The sequence below is a fragment of the Thunnus albacares genome, chromosome 9 (genome assembly GCF_914725855.1).
Source record: "Thunnus albacares chromosome 9, fThuAlb1.1, whole genome shotgun sequence".
Taxonomy (NCBI): domain Eukaryota; kingdom Metazoa; phylum Chordata; class Actinopteri; order Scombriformes; family Scombridae; genus Thunnus; species Thunnus albacares.
This window is the reverse complement of record NC_058114.1, coordinates 29,827,325-29,844,567: the sequence shown is the minus strand read 5'-3', so window position 1 is coordinate 29,844,567 and position 17,243 is coordinate 29,827,325. Positions and strand designations below refer to the sequence as shown.

General features: G+C 39.6%; 1 protein-coding gene across 1 annotated transcript in view; it reads left to right on the top strand.

Annotated features, from left to right (window-relative positions):
• tgfbr3 (transforming growth factor, beta receptor III) overlaps nt 1–17,243 on the top strand; it is a 68,211-nt gene that overhangs the window by 14,037 nt on the left and 36,931 nt on the right. The window contains exon 3 of the mRNA XM_044361540.1: nt 9,295–9,482. Coding sequence (XP_044217475.1) covers nt 9,295–9,482 — 188 coding nt within the window. The remainder of the gene's footprint in view (nt 1–9,294; nt 9,483–17,243) is intronic.

Genomic DNA, 17,243 nt, shown 5'->3' with positions numbered 1-17,243 from the left:
GAAGGTTCTGTTTGTTTATCTTCGGAAATGGCTTTGTGGGAATATCAGATTTGTCCCTAACTGGCACACAGACTGACATCACTTCCTGTACTCAAATCTTGGCTCTGTGCCACAGTGTGGAAAGCAACAAAGTGCATTCTTTGGAAACAGAGGCGTTTATCTCTAGTAGGACAGGAGAAGATTGTATTGACCAATGTACCTCACAGGGAGGGTCCTACTTTTGTAGCCCTTCAGTTGTGAATATAAAAATAAATATATATAAACTTGAGTTTAAAACTTGCAACAGAAGCCTTGATAACACAGTATAAGGTGGATAATTTTATCAAGAGCTGAAACTACAGTATTATCTCAGTAATTGATGACTCTTTGACAGACAAATAATCATCAGCTGTTTGGGTAATATATTATTGCTTGAAGGCACTTTTCAAGCAAAAATTCCAAACAGTCCCCTGATACACTTTCTCAATTTTGAAGATTTACTGCTCTTTGTTGTCTTATGTGATAGTAAACTGAATATATTAGGTATTGGACTGTTGGTTGGATTAATCTACTTGGGGATTAATAAATCTTGTAAAGCTTTTTTCAGTGACCTTTTAAAGACCAAACTATTCATTTATTAATTAAGAAAATATTTGTCAGCATGAAAATAATGAAAATAGTAAGTTGTTGTAGCTCTGATTAATTCCCATACTGATAACACTGTTTGCATCCACCAGTTTTTCATTTTTATTACCATCTTCTCAGAGAAATAATTTCTGTTCCATCCATTATGTTGGTGGAGTAATCATAGATAGTGACTAACAAGCGCTATAATATGTGTGAAAATATGACATCATACAGCCCGCATGATGAGTAAAGCATTCACTTCAAAACATTGCCAGTGGGGATACATTCATTGAAAGTACAGACACACACTTCAGAGGATTACAAACTCATCATAGTATTGTTTCTGTTACACCTCCAGGCCCTCAAATATTTTTATCCTGATTATCTATCCTGTGATTCTTCTCTTATCCAATTTCACCAATGTTTTTGCAATTATTTTTTAAGTATGTGGCTGGTTTTCTCACTTGAAAATAACAGATCCAGACTCATCATTTACAGGAACCGGTAATCTTCATAATGTCAATTCATATAGTGATTATATTCTACCCTTGAAATATGATGCGACTGCACTTGAAGGAAGCTCTAATGAAAGCTGTGAAAATGAGACAAGGAGTTTTAATTCTTTCACTGTATCACACATTATGTAACGTCTTCTGAACTTTAGCAAAACATCTGAAAGAGATATTAAGAGAGTGCTTGAATCACAAAGGAGGTTATAGTCCAAAAGGAGCTTGCTGAAAAGTATGAAAAGTGTCTAGTGACATCACTGCCTGGATCTCACACTGTTGAAATAATTCAAAGTGTGTTGCCTTTCAGCGTATTTATACAGTTTCTCCCTCCTTAATTTGGATTTACAACGTTAACTTCCTGTCTTAGCTCTAGCACTATCACAGTCAAGCTTAAATGCATTTTAGGCCATGTATAATAATAAAAGGATATAATCAATATCTTTTTACAGAAAATAAATTCCTCTAGTGCATGGTCTTGTAATGCCATATCCAGTGTTGCTGTTAGAATCAGTCTGTGTATATTTGGTGCTAATCCCCAAAAAAGGTATAACCGTAGAAATAAACATTTAACTGGGGGCGGTTAGGAGAAAAAGAAGTAGGTTAAGGCTCACATCAATCACTGGCGGTAGCGTTTCATGTTCATGTCCTTTACTCATTGTACAGAATGAGTCACACTGCCGGGAATCCTGGTCATGAACTATGGAGGAAGGGACCACCGTTAAAAATGTCACCGATGCATACTAAAATAACGTGCTACTGTTCAGTCAAGGAAATGAACCTATGTGTTTATTGCAAAGTAAATTTTAAGTTGAATTTATGTGAATAGCAATGATATTTCAGCTGCTTGCAATGTACACATTTGAACTGAACTCCAGCACTTCAACTGAAACTTCAACTACTTTTACCACCAACATTTCAACTAGAGCTGCAATGATTTGTCGATTAAGTGGTTAGTCGATCGATGAAATTAATCTGCAGCTATTTTGATAATCTTTTTGAGTAATTTTTTAAGAAAAAAATGCCAAAATTCTCTGATGCCAGCTTCTCAAATGTGTGTTTTTTTAATGATGATGATTGGTTGGCTCAACTGCTCTCATATCTTTCCCTACAACTGATTTCATCTCACTCTCCAAATGGCAATTCAACTGCTTTCAGCATATACGTGTCAACGTGTTCCACTGCTTTCATCTCTTAGTGTTTGACTAGGAGTTAAACTTAGTTTCTCACTGATGCTTTGATTGATATCATCTCCCCCCAGTGCTTCATTTTTACTTCACTTCCTTTCAGCTTTTTCAATTCAACTGTTACTTCAACTATATTCACTAATACTGAAAATTAAACCTCTTTCAGCTCTTACATTTTATCTTTAAGTATCAGACAAAAGTGGCAGAGTGGGCAATTCCAACGGGGGCCTTACTAACTGTCTCTGACTGTGCCCACCCACAGCCAAAGCAGCTTAATGTGGTGAGGGAAGTTTATGATCTGAATAAGTCTGTCATTTTTTCCACATAAGCTAAAAAAAAACTTTCACATTCCACCACAGTCCTCATACACCAGTACACCTGGTCTTTACACATGACATTTGTCACTCTGTACTGTTTGTTGCCAGTTTTGATGTCTTCCACTTTCACTTTGAAGGTCTAATTTTGAAATAGAACTTGTGAAATTCCTCCTGTCTGATAAAATACATAAATGTCTTCATAAATGCAGTGATAATGGTTAAGTCACAGCATCTTGTCTGTTTATGATTTTCTCTGACACCTTTCACCTTTTGACTGGGATGGAGTGGGTAGTTTGTAAGGATGTAATATTGTCCCAAGCTGTTCTGCAGGATTCTGGATACAAACACGTTTTGACGCATCCCACTGCTTATGTAAAGCCTGATCTATTTATGATCCTTTGTTTGTTTGCTGCAGGTATGCCAGCTGTCAAAAATGCCCCACTGAGCTCTGTTACAACACAGGAGCATCTCCTAACACACAGGGTCAGTGGATGGTACCACTATGTTACCACCCAGTCTAGTTTCATATCTTTTCTACTGTCAAAACAGTGTCAGAAATCCCAGTATGCAAAGCTGAAAGAGCAGATTTGAATCTCTGAAAAGAGTGTGTTGAATTTTGCAAGGTATTTTCTGAGACTCTTACTTAACTAAATTTAAAGTTTTGAAGAATTGCAAATATTGCACTTCATAAACATATTTAAAGAGATTCTGTTCTTACTTTCAAATTGTCAAATCCTACTTTGAAACTTTTCAAATACCAGGCAACATCTTAAAAAACTACTTTTAACCCTAATAATCATAGTTTCAGATGTGTGAATTGTGAACAGATTTCACCTCACAGCCGGGCGCCCTGCATGCAGGGGAGTTGGAGTAGGGCAGAGCCTGATGGGCCATGTTCCTGGCTGTCATGTCCATGTTAACATGTGGTCCATGTGTCTGTTGCTGATTTAGCCTAACACAGAGTCCTATGTGTTTCCAGTGTATAAAATGAATCAGGATTTAAAGTTAAGAAATGGGTAAGTAGAGCTCTTCGGCCTTTTACTGTAGTTGGGTTCTAGGGTCAGTTTGTCATGGTTGACTGATTGAGATTGATGCACAGTAAAATGAAGGTATAGGATCATTTGTACAGTATTCAAAAATCACAGATCCGATTCTGCCAGATCTTGAGGAAATTAAGCATCTCACAACTTTATTCCAGTATATTCAAAATGAATGTTAAGCTCCAAAAACCTGCAGCTCATTTGATAATAGATAATTGTCATGTAATTTGCTGAGATTTGGAGATATTAGTTTGTAATTTGGTACAGTGGTACCACAATATTGTGGTAAGCTACAAGCTACAAAAGTGCCTGGATGGACACAATGTCTGGATTTGAATGTTTGGATAGACTAAAGTTGGATTTACAATCTCTGCCATGCATCTTAAATACAGCTGCTACTTCAAATTTCTCATTGTTTATCATCTCATTAAAAGAGGCTTAATGCATTTTAGAGATTGCAATTACAGATGGGGTAGCAGATTGACCATCAGATTTAAGTGTATCTGTTGGGTTAAGGATGTATTTGCCGTACAGTCTCGGGGGGCTCAGGCTGGACTTGTTTTTCACGCAGAGTGAACAACAGCTTCTCTCATTCCTCTGCTGTGGGCGTTTGGCCTGGCCAGTGAAAAGGCACTAGTAGCAGCTGGACAGGACGTAATCTGTACTCCATCGATGACCAGGGAAACAGAAAGATGGTTGGATAGGTGGGGAGACAGAAGCGGGGGAGAAAGGCAGACAGACAAGGTGACAAAAGACACAAAGCTGCGGCAAGTCCAACAGATGCAAGCGTTTTTTCCCTCACTATAACATATCTGTCCATGGAGATTGTATGCTGATGGCAATAGCATATGTGAGGGGTTAGAACTGGTTTCAACTTGATAGAAAATCTACATGACAGGTGAATGTCTATTGTCAATTGTTCTGAATCATTTTGAAGATTCTAAGGATGTTTTTTTCACATAGACGAACTATAGATCATTATAGAGAAACTAAGTCCCTATAGCTCATGGTTGAGTCATTTGCAATGAATAATTTGTGTGAGACTTTTATCACTCTGATGTAATAAAATAAACATAAATGGTTCTTTGAAAGCATTGGTGACTGTGTTTAATCCTAAAACACAAAAATACACGACCTCTCAAAATAATGCAGCTTGAGGCTGCAGCATTCAACACAATGGATCTAATGTGATGTGAAATGATATTATCATGTCATACAACTCTGCAACAATTCAAAAACACAAACTTGGTCAACAGTCCAAAACTTGAGGTGAATGTATGTAAAAATGCTCCCTGCCAGTCAAAAGCCCAGGCTTAAGCCTGCCCTGAACACTTCTACACCTCCACCACCTCCTTGTGATGACATCACATTGTTGGGTATATCAGCAATGGATGTATTATAAGAGCTGGATACTGGACTAAAAATGGTGCCCATTCAGTCCTATAGGAATTGCTCGCCTGGCGCGTACGCCAAAAAAAGTTTCTAGCTTCCGGGTTTGCTTCTGCGCCCACTGAATATGTACAGTGCTTCTCCCACTGGCCCTGCCCGCGAGTTCCCGCTCGGCCCATAGACTTTACATTGTGATGACGACACAGATTTTTAAATTGCTTTTCTCAGCTCGAGGAAAGTTTTACAAATATAAACCCTCCATGGATCAAAATTTTATAGTAGAAAGAGCCAACAGTCAACAGTTTTACAGGCGTCTCTTTTACAGTGGTGGTCTATGGGGAAAAAGCTTTTTGGGCCGCAGGGGGATTTTTCGCTGCAATACCGCGAGTGACCACTGGGAAAACGTGGCTGCAAGGTTGAGCAGCGGCGCCCTATCCAGCTCTTATTATAAACAAGTGGCTGTCTATTGGTAGCCCTTGTTGCTAAGTGTTTTACATGTGTTGTTTGCATTGTCCACTCATATTGTCATATTGTGCTCAAAAATGTTTTTATGTATTTGAGAGGTTTCCATTTCATGTATAGTAGTGAAGTGCTGCTACTACTATTTTTTAATGTGGCCTCCAGTACAATCAGAACAGAGTGGGCTCATTGGGAGGGGGGCCTTAAAGAGCCAGTATGAGATAAATAAGGAGTTTAAACTGTATATCATGTAAAGATACACCAGTAGAACCCCACCTAATCAATATAGACCTGGAAATGTACATGATACGTCCCCTTTAAGATTTAGATAAATCCTGTGTTCAAGTGGAAATTCAAAGTATGGGGAGCCCCAAAACATTAGGATTTATTCTCTGGAAACCATGAGACTGCACTGAAGATATGAAAAAATCCAAACAGTTGTTGGAGATCAACCAAAGTGTTGGTCATAGGGATCATTTGTCCAGATGGTGGGGCTAGATGAAAGGTCAGCAGGTGACCAAAACGGTTAGGAATCATCGTCTGGGGAGAATGGATTTCTTTTCCAAATTTCATAAAAGTCTGTTCTACAGCAAGAAATCTGAACAAAAACTGATCAAAGTATTGAATAGACAGACTAACTGATGTTGCCTCTCGTAGGCTTGGCAAAAACATTACTATGAAAACTTAAAATGTCCTACTTTTCTATCCATGTGATACTCTTTTCTCCCACATGCCTCTCTTTTCTTTTGTATTTTTAAGCAATTTAAAGAGTCAGATTCTTGCCCAACAAGTATTGTAATCTTTTGGCAGTCTCCCAGAAAGAACTACGTTTTTCTTTGTTTGTCTGGCTGTTGTTTGTTATTCTCCATGTGTGAGGGGAAAAAGTGAGTTGGAGTGCCCTCAGACGTGTTTGTGGGAGTGAGGCGTGATGACATGGCTAGAAAGGGAATTGGGTTTTGGTCCTTTGGGAGGAAAAGGGAGGGAGGGGAGGGAGGGGAGGGAGGGGAGGGGGAGTCAGTGTGGGGGGTAGGTGGGGGTTGAAATACTGATGCACCACAGGTTTTTGCTATTAAGCCTTGTCCTTTTTATTGCTATTGCCAGACCTTGCCATGTTTTAATATATGTATACTCCCAATAAGCGTTTCAGTAATCCCTCTGAGCTCGGAGTGAACTCACAAGTGACAAGAGACAGCACAAAGTCCATGCTGAGACATCTGTCAAGGGCTTGGGATCTGTCTCAAGAGACAAATATTGTAACAGTAAAGCTTCTGTGTTTTTCTCACAACAAGGAGAGGGGAGGTATGCCATATATGATCTCTGGATTTATGCTGATCTAACATAGGCTTATTGGACAGTGAGGAAAGAGAAAACAATAGCTATGTGTTCTGAGCATAAAAAAACAAAAAACTTTCCCCCCTAGCTTGTACCCCACTGCTGAGGCACAGTGTTTTTTGAGTCAGTTGGGGAGAATTTAACATTGTTATCTGACTGTCTTTCACTTAGACTTTAATTATTTCCAAATGTTCCATCTGATTGCTATTGGCAACCCTTGCATGTTTAGTGTGATGTGTTTGAAATGTGAGCAGGCCTTTAGCTGGCACAAGGCTGTGGGGTAAAACACAAGCTTTGACCCCGAGGAAAACCTGGCCACAGACATTCTCATAGTATACACAACTTTCTAATGGAAAAGAGCTGTTTGGTACCTCACTCAAACTCAGCGCCTTGTTTTTGTGCCCCCCCTGACTTCATGTGAAACGCCTGCATTCTTGTGTATGTGTGTAAGTTACACCCCGAATGTGTTTAAGTGGGTCATATAGATGTAAAATGTAAAGGAAGTTTACACTGAAGACGGATCTCAGGCTGTGGTGAAGCTTGTTAACCACCTGAAAAGCTTGCGGCTGATGAAAAGGAAATGCCGTATCATGCAAGAGCAAATGTGAATGTTAAGTGCAGTCGTGTAAACATAAATCAATCTATGTTTAACTAAAGTAGCCCAGGCATTCACAGATCACTAAACTGTTAAAGCTAACTAAAACACAGATAGAGATGCAACAGACTGGACTGCTGTGTCTTTACACCCTGCTTGGTGCTGCTCTGCTTAACTAACCAACTCTGTCACTGTTTTTTGTAGTCATGGCTGCGGTGATGTGTGTGACTCTAGAGAGTAAAACATCCGTAACGCTTTTTGCTAGTAATGCATCAATGACTAATGAAAATACCAGATAATTAACCGTTTGTTGTGACTGATGCAGATACGATAACGCATAACATTACTCATACATACAAAAATGATAAGAGGCCAATAAAGACTAACTTTTTAGTTTGACTAGTTTATTTTCCCACTGTCAAATGTACTGTAAGTTTTCATAACAAAGACATGCAAGAACCGCTCACCCTAACCCTAACCCAGATTTACTCTGAAGTGGCACATTTAAGAGGTTTAAGAGAATTTGTGGCATTCACCAATAGAAATTTCTCCCTTAGAAATGAACGCAAATTCATGAACAGTTCGATCTGTCGTACACAACATGGACATTGCAAAAAACACTCGTTTGACCTCAAATCATATTGCCTTAACCTGAATTAATTTGGAGTTTAAATATGATACTCAAATGAACTAAAATAAAATATATAACTAAGACAAATTTCTGTAGTTGTTGAAAAGAGCTGCCTTGGGGTCTTTCTGCAGGTTTCTGTCCCTCCAGTATCATCTTCATTGTACCTGACAGTGTAAAAGGGCTTTGGGCTTCTGACATTTGCTGCAACAAAAATATGTTTTCTTTGTAGGATATGAGGAAGAAGGGTAGGATAACTATTGGCCTGAATAACAAAAACAAGTGAATGTGAACATGAAATATGGCTTTCCCATGGAGATTTAATGGGGAAATCCCCATCTCTGACATGTGACCCTCTTAAGGACTCCTTGCAACAGTGATTTGCTCATATCTTCGGTTTTGTGATACCCGCGAATAAGCCTGCTCAGATGTTTTGATTGTTCAGTGAGTTGTACAGAATGACTTGTAGAGAGTTGAACAGTGTGAACTGGATCATTACTGTAGACCATGCTGACAGGTTTGCCACCTCAAATTGTCCAGGAGCTTGTCACATCTCCAAGGCAACTAGTGAAGGCCACATCTAATAGCCTAGTTAGTTACAGGCTTTACAGTCAAAGTGCACTTAAAGTGTGAAGTCTGGCTGTCCTTCTGAGTGATTAGGGAAGGTCAAATTTGACCGTTCAAGGAAAATAAAGTGGCTGAAACTGCCTTAAGGGGAACATAATTGGAAAGCTGTGTGTTGATTAGATTACATGTCTCACACATTACTCAGCCTATAGATGGTCAGACTGAATGACGCTACATTGTTCTGAAGGAAGAACTTACATTATAGAGGACTGAGGACTGGGTAGAAGGGTCAAAAGTTGTTTTTTCAGGATGAGTTTTTACTTAAAAACATGCAGCTCATCAAATGTGATGCAATTTTGGAATTGAAATTACTCATCTCAAACTAGATATTGTATGTCATTAGTACACTCCTTACAGGTCATTGCAACAATAAGAAAGATTACACCATGATAACATTTCCACTTTTCCCAGAAGAAGGCTTTATTTCTTATTCTACTGTAATACTGACTGCATTCCTGCTGTACGTAATCTTGGCCAAGGGATATTATTGTGCACAAGTGCTCATATATGAATTACATAAAAGTCAGCATCATGTGAGACATGACATTTGAATCCTGAACATACTGAAGCATTTGATTCTTACAATATTCTTCTTTTCTTTGCCGCAGGGCCATTATTTCGCAGCCCATGTGAGTTGCTGCCGGTGGGGATGGGACACCCAGTGCAGGCCATGTTGAAGAGCTTCACCGCCCTGTCAGGCTGTGCAAGCAGGGGCACCGCCAACCTCCCTCAGGAGGTCCACATCATCAACCTGAGAGGACTTGCTCCAGAGGGACCAGACAACACCCAGGCAGAAGTGAGTCATCGCTAGTAAAAGATACCAAACTGGAGCTATATTTTCTAGCACCATAAATAACTCCTAAGCAAAACCAGTCAAGATTAGAGCTTGGACCAAAATAAATAGAGTTGTGTATTGGTTTGTCAACATTACATTAAAAATATCCCAGTGACGGTGAACTTCTGTTGCTGATGAACAAAAAAAGCTAACTGTCAGTTAGCTAGATTGCGATGACACACAGCTAATAAGCCATGATAACTTCTTCCATTATAGATTCTTTGGCTCTCTGTCCCCTCAAAAGTCAGTACTGACAAGATGGCTTGCTATTGGTCACCGGCGCAACATTTCACCGAAGTTGAACTTGATATGAAAAATTTGCGCAGATCCACTTAGTCCCTATGGGGTGGATTCACTGATTGCAGTGGTTCATTTTAAATGAATTGATTTTGCCTCATTTTTTTTTTAAACGCTGGTGTGACTGAGCCTTAAGACATTATAATCTGTTGGATGTCATTGTTATTGGAGGCTCCATAAGGTACAGTAAAGTCACCCTGTTCCATGATCAAACCTGATTATCAGATGGGCTTACCTCAGCCCATCTGACACATAACTTTCTAGTGGATGAAAAAAAGGAAGACAGAGATTAGTCATTTAAGTGGTGAGTATTTTCCAACCACTTAGTTGTTTTGACAAAATCTCTTTAGTGGAGTCATTCAAGCTGTCAGCACTTTTTCGAATAGTGTTTCAAAGGTTGGTGTCAGTTTTAAAGCCACTCCGTGTCCTTAGGTGTTGTACTGCACATTGCATGGAAGGACTCCTCCAAGTTAGCAATAGTTTTAAGATGAATCATGTGCCCACGGCCTTCGTTAATGCTGTGTCTGGATTTTAAACTGCCCCAAGTTCCCATCCCCCTCAGTAACTGCAGTGCGAGAAGCAGCATGTATAGACTTGCCATAGCAATTTTGCTGTCTAAACGTTCCCGAGGCCAAACACATATACTGAAAGTGTGTAAGTGTGCTGCATCAGCAGGTAAATAAAGAAATTACTCTCTGGTTTCAGTGGATCTGTAGTGATTATGAAGGTTTACTACATGCACATGAGTTCTGTGATCACAACAATGAGAAGGATTTGTCTTTTGTTGAAATCCGTCATGATCACTGTATTAAATGAAATGTAGATGAGTTGAAGCTATACAAGTCCACTTACAGGACCTCTCAACTTTTCCCTGCATGATAGAAAATATGAAATGTCAAAATTTGCTTTTCATAAGTAGCCTTAAAGATATGCATTCTAGTCCGTCTGATAAATTACATAATTAATATTGATTTCATGATGTTGTATTCTTCCTTTATGCCGGTGGTTTTGAATGTACACTGCCTGCACGGTGGATGACCAGTTATAATTATTGAGAATGGAATGATTTGTTTCACGTACAAGGAAAAAAACAAGTTAGCACAGGCTTATGCATCTAACTTTTAAACGAAGAAGACAATAGAAACAGTCAAAAAAAAAATTGCTTGTGGAAAAAAATCACATCTGTTATTGGGAAGTACTGAAGTTTAACAAAAGCTCCTTTCACACATGCATTGTAACCCTGAAATTTTCTGGACATTATCTGGAGGAGCTGTATGTGTGAGGTATCAGTCGGAATGAACATTAAATGGACTTTACCCTCCCTAATACAAAGTCTGTGTAATGTCCGATTGAGCCCATGTGTGAATACAGCAGTGAATGCTCCGGAGAATTCACAGTGAGTGAGTGGGCGTGTTGATAAAAGCTGTTTTATCTCTGATGAAAAGCTTAAAAATGCATAATTACAACCACAGCGTACTTTTTGCGTCATGCTCTGCCTCCTGCACACTCTACCCAGGCGCCTAAACCAAACAGAGTTTTTCCAGTGGGTCAGAACTCGTCTGATACGGACAATGACCACTCAAAGCATTACTGTTATACAGCAGATAGCCTGGTAAAATCTTTAGTTTGAGGATCTGTGAAATCTATCTCTTTACATCAACCTACCTAGCTTTTGGTAACCCACCACCTCCATGGTCAACTGAGAACTTATGTGGAGGAGGCAGAAATCCAGCTGTCCGTTCCCCTGCCTACAGCCTTGGCTGCAGAAGGTCACTCTGGCTTTGGTTGAGATTAGGTGGCCCTGTAGTAGCTCATTCTGTGACTGGAGGTTACTGCTTGTGATTAGATAAGATCCTCTAAAGGACACTTGGACACTCTGCCCACTCGTGCTCCGATGCTTGATGGCATTTCCACCTTAGTCATGGGTACACATCAGCCTGTTGGGACACAAGTTTAGCCTTCCACAGAACTGCGTTGGTGGGCGCACAGTGCGTCAGACTGTGGTCACATTGGTACATTCTGCCCCTGATCCTTTGTGACAGGAAGTGGTGATAATCTACATATGATATTCATACACAACCCAGTAGAAAAAGAAATTACACCTTGAAACAACACAGATCTCAAACATTTAAATTCCTTCAATTAAGCACATTTGTTGAGGGATGTTCTCACCTAAAAGCGTGTGAAATAAGACAAATTTGTCTCTATTTTTAAGGCACAGTTGAACTCCTTGACTGATTTTTGAAAAATATGGTTAAATATATAGGTTTTCTTACTGGGAATCCACATCAAAAGGGAGATAAGATTTCCAACTCAGACTAATGTTCAGCTGTCACTGTCCTCAGGACCAGCTGCCCATCACACATGTTTCCTTGATTTGATGAAATGGAAGTGTATGTGTTCTGTGAGATGGGTGAGTGTCCTGTTGCAAGTCCATGGGTTTAGATCAACTTAGCCTTAAGATGCTTTAGGGAAACGGGGCTCAGGACCGTAAACAATAAAATACTCAGTGGAGGTAAGTAAGTAAGTAAGTAAAGTTTATTTAATATAGCAGCTTTCACAGAGCAGGTCACAAAGTGCTTCACAAGAGTAAAAATTTTAAAGTAATGAGACCATAAAAATAGTACAACATAAGATACAATAAATAAATGAATAAATTGAAAAGGTAAGAAATTCAAACTTGAATGTTGTATTAAAGTTAGTGTCTGAGCCCTTAGAGGGGCACATTCTTAATTTTTGTAGTTTAGTCCATTTCAGTCTGCAGATTTGGAAGCGTGCAATTGATTTCACTCTCAGTAATGGGTCTTTTCCCCTGTTTGCTTTGGCACATGTATCCTTTGCTTATTTTCTAAGTCAGCAGAGAGGTGCCCGGTCAGTCTGTGATTATGTAGATTTTCTCTGAGCTCTCCTCTTCACCTCTCCTGTTGGGGGAGGAAGTGGTGTCTGGGCCACAGAACAGACTGTATTTGGATGTTTTGAACGATGGCCTGCAGTACAAGAGGTGCCTGTGGCAGAGCTTTGGTTGTGCTGGACTGGCTGTCTGGGTCGAGGGGCTGCTGGAGAGAACACGATGTGCCTCAGTGACTCTTTACTAAGTGACTGCAAAGCAAAGCCTTGACCAGGTAGGGCAATAAATCTGCTACTACGCATTGTGCGCATGGGCTAATACAGACAAGGGGGATCACAGGCTGAATTACAGGCACTTTTATATACACACAGGCACACACACACACACACACACACATCCTGCAGCTGCAATGTGTGAGGCCTGCTTCACATCGCTTTCACATCTATGTGTGAAAGTTGCGGCTTGCAGTTTGTCCATATTTTCCGTAAAGACGTGAGAGCAGTGAATTGTTTCCTGCCTGCACCATTGAACCCATTTTGTATGGGTATTAACCAAGGGTATGAACTGTTATCCACAGAAAGAAATGCACAGCTGGACCTGACTCAGAATACACATTTTGGCTCCTGGCCAATCTCCACACCAAAGCTGACTTATTAAGTGCAACAGAACACCTCAGTAGTGCCTGTGCATAGCGCTTCGTCAGGCATATACTCACATTTGCAGGGCTTGGAGTGACCATAGAATAACAGACCAGAAGGAGAAAGTATGCTAATCACTCTTTCAAGAAGCCTAAAGCTAGAAATACCCATGTGGTGTACAAGCCATGTGTTCAAATCTGCTGACGTTAATGTACGGCAGTCCTTAATTAATTAAAAGTAGAGTATAATGATTGTTTTCTATCATTGATAAAAGTATGATCTTTGGAATCACTTGTTTTTAATTTAGGTGCTGCTTCTTTTAAATAATGAGTATCAACAGCTGTTAGGCTCTTGTGTCAACATAAAATAATTAATTTGGTCTAGGGTTGCAAGTTTTCTCTTGCTGAATCAATTGACTACAATCAGCTTCCTGACAACTGTGCTCAAGTACAGTATCTAATTGCCTGGTAACTGTCCATAATTTCCACTGGTGCGTGACTGTTTAGTCCTACTGTTGTAGCACTGAAACATGGAAACATGGTAAAACAAGAATTTAGTAAGTTTTATACTGATAAATTCAGAAATTTATATCATCATTTGTAATTGTAATGATTTCATGACATGTTTAGGTGCAAGTTTGAAGAATACTATAGTCAGGTTTCATGATATACTGTACATCACATTGCCCAAAATCACAAATTTATGTCTATGCTAGGTGCACCTGGGAGAGTCAACCTGAAACTACAAGATTTTAGTCTGTCTCCAGAATCAATTGACCCATTAGTATTAGATGGCCTCCATTTCTTTTTGGAGACAGATTTTGGTGGGTAGTTCAGGAAAAAAGTTGATTATGTTATTCCTGTTTCTTATTTTATACTAGAGCTGATGGTAATCATGGAGCAATGGTAGACCAGTGAGTGGTACACTGGTGCATTTTAGTCCATTTTCATTTCTTGTAAAACCTGAAATGGCGCCTGTCCCAAGACAATTCCTTTAAAAACTGTGCAATTTCAAACTTTTTTTTTTTTTTTTATCATACTCTGGTCTATTACTCAACATGCCCTTTAAAAGTGGACTGTTTGTTTCATAGACTCCCAACTCTTTCTCTATAAAATGACCAGTACTGACTGGCTCGCCTGGATAGTGTTTTTTTTTTTTTTTGCTTCTTAAGTGTTATTCACATTTGGCTGAAATAAAGAGTGATGATTTCTTTAGCGTCAGTGGTCCTGATCAAAGTAACAGAAGCCCTTTTCCTCTGTAATACCCATGTGGGCCTCTAAAGGAGAGACAGGCCAGACTGGAAAGGCAGTAAGCTGGAATAGGACTAGTAAAGTGACTTTTGGGCTGGCAAGTCATTGTGAGGTCTCTGAGTGCCAGATTGGAGCTGTGTGTCTCAGAGGGTAATGATTTCATCAAACAATGGCCAAATAATTTCAACATTTTCACAAAATTCAACTACATTATATAAAAAGGCTCTAATCTTGTGGAGTAGAGAACAAACGAGAGTTCCAGTCAGAGTGAGTTGTGTGGCAGACTTAACTTACTGCTCATATTTCATCCAAGATTTGAAGTCCCATGGGAGCAAAATATATTTTGGTGAGCTGACTATTGACCTGAAGGTGTTGGTGTTTTGCCACTTAAACTCTACCAAAACAATGACCTCACCCTAAAGTGGTTATTTCTGTTACTCCAGCTCTGGTTCAACAGTGTAGGTATCAAATTTGAACATTTTTCCATATGCTCCCTCCGTCACATACCAAAGTGGCCTTTTGCACCCTGCTAACAAGCCACCACCGCGTTTGTGTTGATGCAGAGCTTTACACTGTGGCAAACTCCAGATGGTGGCGTTTCCCCAAGTGGCTGCAAAAATGTGTCACAGAAAAATAAGCAACTCAAAAAAGAGGCATACAGTCGGATGACAGGGTAAAAAATAAACAAAAGGGGCCGGTGATATCTCGAGCCGGCCATCTTTCTCTAATCAGTTTACCAAAGGCAAACATCAAACACTGCCACTGGCTCTGAATCAGGGTGAGGCAGAGCAGATGATTGTTTTATCAGCTGGAATTCGTTGATATCTCTGACTGTGTGAGTGACTAGCTGGAGGAGCTCACCAGGCACAAACAGCTGGCGAGAGCACAGTGTCAGATATGAGTCAAGCTCACACTATAGAAGTTCAGCTCACACAAGCCAGCAGTGTTTTTGTTTAAAATTCCTTTTGGCCTTTTGTATGTCCTTATACTGTTATCAAATGTCACACGGTTTTTACTCACTAGGACTTATCTTCCTCCCAAGGAGTTCTCTCTCTGCCCCTGATGTGAATACATTTTATTATAAAGGTAGAGGGATGTAAGGGCTGAAGTCAAACTGAAATTTGAGTTGTCCTCATTTTTGTGTAAGGAAATATAAAATACAACAATACTCCAGCTATTGTGCACAGTTTTCCGTTTTTCAAAAGGGGATGCACCCAATTTTGGACATTGTTTATTGAATCAGCGTCTGCACTTCAACCCTCTGTGTGGGCGTTTCCCTTGGCAGCAGTTAACGACAACCAAGGGTGTTGCTAGGAGACGTGCTGAAAACTATCATGGTGCTACTGACCGGAGAATGTTTCTTTTTAACCCACAAATGATGTTACAAGATGTTTTTTCCCACTTTCTTAATAAGCCCACATGGTGATGATTATGTGATTTAAGACACCTGTCCCTGAACAACATGAGCGGTCCTCCCAAATACTGAATGGTGTAAAGTGGAAGCTAGAAAGCTACTGTAGGCGAGCTTTCCACTCTTAAGTGGAAACTATTTGGCTTGCTGACATTAGCATTGATTCACATGAGATGTTGATTGTTGTTTATGTTATTTTAACACAGCAGCTCCCACACACTCATGTGTTTTCATCCCACATTGAACAAAGCCCCCTCCTTTTTATAACATGGGACAAACACACAAACTAGCTAGCGCCAGCTGCAGGCAGCAACAGGTAGTCCTGTACTGCCCTGTCTCACAACACAGAGCAAATCTAGAGTTACATGGGGAGTGCTGAAATCACAGAGGGGACTGAGCAACAGCTAATGTCATCCCCTGTTGGTATTTATATGGTATTAATATTGCATAGTAGTAATATTACAAACTATTTTTAGTGCCAACCCACACAGATATGGACTAGTTGAAATACAGTTCTTGGGCTGTCAAAACTGGCCGAAAATGATGTACAATTATTCCTTTTAAAAAAACACATTGAATACCTATTTTGCGCATTAAGTCTATAAGAGGGCAAACCAATACAACAAGAGACATAACTACTTGTATAAGTATATTTATTTCAACATAAACATGTCTTTTAAAAGATCTGCATACCTACACATTACAAAATAAAAAAATCAAATAACGTCCTCTACCCTAAAACTCCATTTAAAGACCATAGACCACTCTGTCTCTCTCTCTCTTTCTCTCTCTCTCTCTCTCTCACTCGCTATCAAATGAATGATTTGTAATTGATGTTATTTGATAGCCTTATTTTTATACAGGTTTGATAATATTCATATTGATTACTAACGTATTACCAAACATGAACAGACGTTACCTTGTGCGAATGTGACATTCTGCTCATATATTTTGGCTTGGGATATGGCCCAAATGACTGCCAGATTATACATATATATCGGGCGAGTGCACAGGGGCACCAGCCAACTTGCAAATAGTTTTCATGGTCAGAAACGGCAGATACACCTTTTATAAAACACTTGATTTAGCATTTATTTATCATTATTCTTATTATTGAGAATAAGAATATGAATAATAAGAAAACAGTTGAAAAGTAGCCGTTGCTGTGCATCTTTCAGCACCACAGAGGTGTGGAGAGAGTGAGAGATGCTGTTTATTTCAGGGATAACATTAGTACACTTTATTGCTGATAGAAAATATGTTCAAAGACCATTTTAC